Here is a 5,929-nt window from a genome sequence, read left to right as displayed (position 1 = left end):
TCCTTCGCATGCGTATGAAACAATATATTGGGTGCATTCGGATAGCAATTGAAACCATTTAAAGATCCTTGTACATTTCCCAATTAGACTTCATTAGTGTCCTAGGCTCGGTTATAACCAGAACAAGGACGTTAAGCCCCATCAATTAATCAACCAATCAATCAACCAATTAGATTTTACTCTAATATTCTAAATAGTTTGTCCTGCGTTCTTTAAGGATTTTTTGTGGATCTATCTGGCAACATAAGAGAAAATCAAAAATCGACATAACAAAACCACAATTCTAACTCGAAATTGATCAAACGAGAGCAAAAACAAACAAAAAACATTCTAAAGGTGCAAAGAGATTTTGGAAACAAAATTGGGGAACAAAGGGCCACAACAACACTCCTGCAGGACACGGTTTTGAGAGACCTTCCTCAGCTCGTCCCATGTCATACCGGCTGTCTTCATTTCAGCGCCCGTGCTCCTTCGCCAAGTCTGCCCGGGTCTGCCAACTTTTCGTTTTCCTTCGAGGTTCCAGTCCAATGCCTGCCGAGTGACGTTTGCTGATGCTTTACGCATTGTGTGGCCAATCCACCCCGTTTTTCTCTTCCCGATGTCTTCTCTGACCGGTGCTTGTTTAGTTCTATTTCAAAGGTCCTCATTTTTAGGATATTGCGCATCTGTTGACGAGTGTTTGTAGTTTGTTCCTGTTTACATATCATGCTCATAATTTCTACCGTTCTAGAGATGGATATCCTTAGGTGTTACACTTTTTTATGCAAATATTGGATAAATGATTTTGTTTGTCTTGTTTACTTGAGAGTGCTACATCGTCGATATAAACTAACTAACCAAATGAGACCAGTCCTTGGGTTCATGGCCCTATATAGTCAGAGAATAGCAGGACTTAAAAAGGATGTATTTGAGTACCTCCTTCAATACGAGGCACACAACATATCAATCATCCCTCGTAAGTCACTAGTTGGACCGTGTCATTCTGTACCAGAGAGTACAAAAAAAAGTCACTAGTTGGACCATCCCTGGAATATACAGCCACAAGCTGGGGCCCTGATACGTCTGACCAAGTCCTTTAGCAGTTATAACAATTAGCTAACACAGGTTTAGAGAGCCTGGCTTGACACGAATTTGAAAATATCACTTAGCTGCCTGGGAGCCCCTAGTTCATTTGGGGGGGGGGGGGGGGGGGGGGGGGGGGTCATAGTCATTATGTTTTCCTTGTTTTTATATATGTCACCTCCGAGGGCCATCAACTGGAAGTAAAAGCTGATCTTTTCCTAGCATTATCATCACATCATTATTCATTTTACAATAGCGAAACAAGTTATAGGAAAGCATAGTGAAGATTACATTTCTGTCGAGAGCCTAACAATTCACGGTCCTACTACATAAGTGACACCGACCAGTTCCTTTTTTCCAGAGTAGATCTACCCAAAGAAAACCCATATTCACGTCCGATAGGCGTGCCACTTCGCCTCTCCCTGCCACCTACAGTGAGTATACAGTACGACTCTGGGAACAATATGAAGACGTAACTTTTCATAGACAGGAACAAGTGATAATGAATTTTAAAATGTAAATACTTACTTTATATTTTTGAATGCTTGTTCATGCATTCGATTATCGGAGGACCTGTTTAATCAATATTGTTGAATTATTAGACCTAATGCACATAATTCGCACATCCCATTTCATACATCTATGTTAGCGTGCCACTTTATGGGCTGGCACCTGCCTTCATTTGAATATGTTTTCTCATTCGAACTCGCCCAAAATGGCCGCATCCATGTGGGGAAGGATACTCGTCAATGCTACGAAATCAGTCAATCCTGTGTGTCGTGTAAAAAACTGCCATAGCTTTTTAAAGACAGGTTGGAAATCATTCGACCGTACTTTACCTTTTAATAATCATGTATATGGTTGCTCTATTTATTTCTCAAGTGTACAACGGTGCAGTGTTAGCGACAAGACCGTCAAAAAAATGATGGACATCCTTACTGACAAATTTGCTGAGGCCCGGGAACTGATGCAAGACGCGGTAAATATATGTTATACGTTGCTTTTGAATAGGGAACATTCGTTCATCAGCAACACTCACGTGATATTAGCCTCTGTTGTTAAGGGGAATTGACGCAAATAATCATGATACAACAAGTCTATAAATTAATATGGTGATGTGATTATTTGATTTTCTTCTTTCAGCGGGAAAGCCAGGGAACTGTCTACTTTTCGGATGACATGTCTGAGGCACAGGAAGCTGTACAAGACACACTTGAAGAATACAGATCACTTCTGAGTAAACTGGATGAAACACAGAAACAGAATGTGGTTAGGACTATTGGACTCCGACTACTGACTGGCGTCTGTTTTCTAGAAAATTTCCAATCCAGCGGTGTGTATTACCCACAATACCATACTGTTTCAATAAGCTCCTATCTCACAAATTGAAACAGTATGGTATTGTGGGTAATACACACCGCTGGATTGGAAATTTTCTAGAAAACAGACGCCAGTCAGTAGTCCTCGAAGGCGAACATTCTTCACTTGTACCAGTAGAGTCAGGGGTACCCCAGGGGTCAGTCCTTGGACCAAGTCTGTTTCTATTTTATATAAACGACATGCCCCAAGGTTTATCCTCCTCTATCAGACTTTTCGCTGACGACACTATTGTTTATATCACTGTCTCCTCAGACAGGGATGCACAAACATTGCAGTCTGACCTAGACAAACTGGCAGCCTGGGAATCTAAGTGGAAAATGGCATTCCATCCTAAAAAATGTAATGTCCTCTCCGTTACCCAACGTAGAAACCCAGTGCAACATGAGTACTATCTCCATGGCCATTGTCTAGAACATGTGGATAAAGCTAAGTACTTGGGAGTTACCATCCAACAGAATCTTAATTGGGGCCCCCACATACAAAACATCTGCAATAAAGCCAACAAAACACTAGGTTTTCTAAAACGAAACTTAAACATCAATTCCATTTCTGTGAAACAGCAAGCATATAAATCATTAGTTCGGCCTTCAGTAGAATATGCTTGTACAATTTGGGACCCACATCTAAAAAACGACATTGACAAACTAGAAATGGTCCAACGACGAGCCGCCCGCTTTGTGACACACAGGTATCACAACACATCCAGTGTTGGCGATATGCTCCAAAGACTAGGCTGGCGTAGTCTTTCAGACAGGCGTAGGGATGCCAGACTCACTATGCTGTATAAAATCACACACAGCCTTGTTGCCATCAACAAAGACAATCATCTCACTACTCAAAACCGTCAAACTCGACTATCACACTCCTTTTCCTATCAAGTCCCGCACTGCCGCACCACCTGTCGTAAAGAATCTTTCTTTCCAAACACCATATCCGAATGGAACAAACTCCCTCCTGATCTCATCTCTGCAAACACTATTACTGCCTTCAAATCCCAGCTCTCTTCCTACAAATATTAATTTCGTCCTCAATGTACATAGTTTTAACCTGATAATTTAGTGCTACTTCTTATTTTTCCCTTTAAGCATAGCGCAGATCATTGACAGCATCTTCATAATGTTGAAGGAGGTCAACAATCGGTAGAAGTAGAAGAATGGAAGAGCTCAAAGCTCAACAGGCTGCATTGGAGGAAAGTCTGAAGGATTAAATATGTGGGACTAGTACTGTGTACAGGCAAACATGGCTTCTTTTGGTAGTTTCTCAGAGTGCTGTTTAACTGTGACAGCTATGTACTACAGAAAAAAACCTGACGAGAACATACATGTACCAGCACAGGCTGCTTTATAGGATTTTGGGACATTCACTTTTGTTTAACATTACCATTTTGATATCAAACAAAGACATTGCTTATTGTGATGTTATTTACATTTTATTTACATATGTTTTTGCTGTGTACTGAGAATGTGTTAAAGATTTCTACAGTTATTTGCTCTTGTTATTTATTACCTTGTTGTGAACAAAATCATGGCTAAAGTGTTTTTGGGCAGTGGACTGATGTGAATAAACTATATTATTTTTCTGTATGATCAGTAAGGTGTATAGATAGATGTTAAAATGTGATGAAAGAGAGAACTGCTGATAGACGTGTGATAAAGGGGAGACGTGATGATAGACGTGTGATAAAGGGGAGACATGACAGACGTGTGATAAAGGGGAGACGTGATGATAGACGTGTGATAAAGGGGAGACGTGATGATAGACGTGTGATAAAGGGGAGACGTGATGATAGACGTGTGATAAAGGGGAGACGTGATGATAGACGTGTGATAAAGGGGAGACGTGTGATGAAGGGGAGACGTGTGATAAAGGGGAGACGTGATGATAGACGTGTGATAAAGGGGAGACGTGATGATAGACGTGTGATAAAGGGGAAACATGATGATAGACGTGTGATAAAGGGGAAACGTGATGATAGACGCGTGATAAAGGGGAGACGTGATATACGCGTGATAAAGGGGAGACGTGATGATAGACGTGTGATAAAGGGGAGACGTGATGATAGACGTGTGATAAAGAGGAGACGTGATGATAGACGTCTGATAAAAGGGAGACATGTGATAAAGGGGAGACATGATGATAGACACGTGATAAAGGGGAGATGTGATAAAGGGGATACGTGATGATAAAGGGGATACGTGATGGTAGATGTGTGATAAAGGGGAGACATGATGATAAAGGGGACATGTGATGATGGACGTGTGATCAAGGGGAGATGTGATAAAGGGGAGACATGATGATAAAGGGGAGACGTGATATACGTGTGATAAAGGGGAGACATGATTGTAGATGTGTGATAAAGGGGAGACATGATGATAAAGGGGAGACGTGATATACGTGTGATAAAGGGGAGATGTGATAAAGGGGAGACATGATTATAGACGTGATAAAGGGGGGGATGTGATGATGGACGTGTGATAAAGAGGAGACGTGATGATAGACGTGATCAAGGGGAGACGTGATGGTAGATGTGTGATAAAGGGGAGACGTGTGATAAAGAGGAGACGTGATGATAGACGTGATCAAGGGGAGACGTGATGGTAGATGTGTGATAAAGGGGAGACGTGATGATAAACGTGTGATAAAGGGGAGATGTGATGATAGACGTGTGATAAAGAGGAGACGTGATGATAGACGTGTGATAAAGGGGGGGATGTGATGATAGACGTGTGATAAAGGGGAGACGTGATGATAGACGTGTGATAAAGGGGACACGTGTGATAAAGAGGAGACGTGTGATAAAGGGGAGACGTGATGATGGACGTGTGATAAGGGGAGACGTGTGATAAAGAGGAGACGTGTGATAAAGAGGAGACGTGAGGATAGACGTGTGATAAAGGGGATATGTGATGATGGACGTGTGATAAAGAGGAGACGTGTGATAAAGAGGAGACATGATGATGGACGTGTGATAAAAGGGAGACATGATGATAGACGTGTGATAAAGGGGAGATGTGATGATGGACGTGTGATAAAGAGGAGATGTGTGATAAAGAGGAGACGTGATGATAGACGTGTGATAAAGGGGAGACGTGATGATGGACGTGTGATAAAGGGGAGACATGATGATGGACGTGTGATAAAGGGGAGACGTGATGATGGACGTGTGATAAAGGGGAGACGTGATGATAGACATGTGATAAAGAGGAGACGTGATGGTAGACGTGTGATAAAGGGGAGACGTGTGATCAAGGGGAGACGAGTGATAAAGGGGAGACGTGATGATGGACATGTGATAAAGGGGAGACCTGATGATGGACGTGTGATAAAGGGGAGACGTGTGATGAAGGGGATACGTGATAGACATGTGATAAAGGGGAGATGTGTGATAAAGGGGATACGTGATATAAAGGGGAGACGTGATGATAAAGGGGAGACGTGATGATGGACGTGTGATAAAGGGGAGACGTGATGATGGACGTGTGATAAA

General features: G+C 42.2%; 1 protein-coding gene across 1 annotated transcript; it reads left to right on the top strand.

The window, feature by feature from the left end:
- The first annotated feature begins 1,763 nt into the window (after window positions 1-1,763).
- LOC117323692 lies at window positions 1,764-3,927 on the top strand. The gene is made up of 3 exons (XM_033879073.1): window positions 1,764-2,041; window positions 2,206-2,350; window positions 3,594-3,927. The coding sequence occupies exons 1-3, from the start codon at window positions 1,778-1,780 to the stop codon at window positions 3,647-3,649; spliced, it is 465 nt and encodes a 154-aa protein (XP_033734964.1). The 5' UTR covers window positions 1,764-1,777; the 3' UTR covers window positions 3,650-3,927.
- Window positions 3,928-5,929: the final 2,002 nt, after the last annotated feature.

The sequence above is a fragment of the Pecten maximus genome, chromosome 1, assembly GCF_902652985.1.
Source record: "Pecten maximus chromosome 1, xPecMax1.1, whole genome shotgun sequence".
Taxonomy (NCBI): Eukaryota; Metazoa; Mollusca; class Bivalvia; order Pectinida; family Pectinidae; genus Pecten; species Pecten maximus.
This window is presented reverse-complemented; position numbering and strand designations above follow the sequence as displayed.

Bases quoted from the DNA above. Each gene is read 5' to 3' on its own strand.
- LOC117323692 (XM_033879073.1), top strand. From the start codon at position 1,778: ATGGCCGCATCCATGTGGGGAAGGATACTCGTCAATGCTACGAAATCA. The intron at 2,042-2,205 runs GTAAATATATGT...TTCTTCTTTCAG, and splicing joins GGGAACTGATGCAAGACGCG to CGGGAAAGCCAGGGAACTGT. The intron at 2,351-3,593 runs GACTACTGACTG...GTAGAAGTAGAA, and splicing joins GGTTAGGACTATTGGACTCC to GAATGGAAGAGCTCAAAGCT.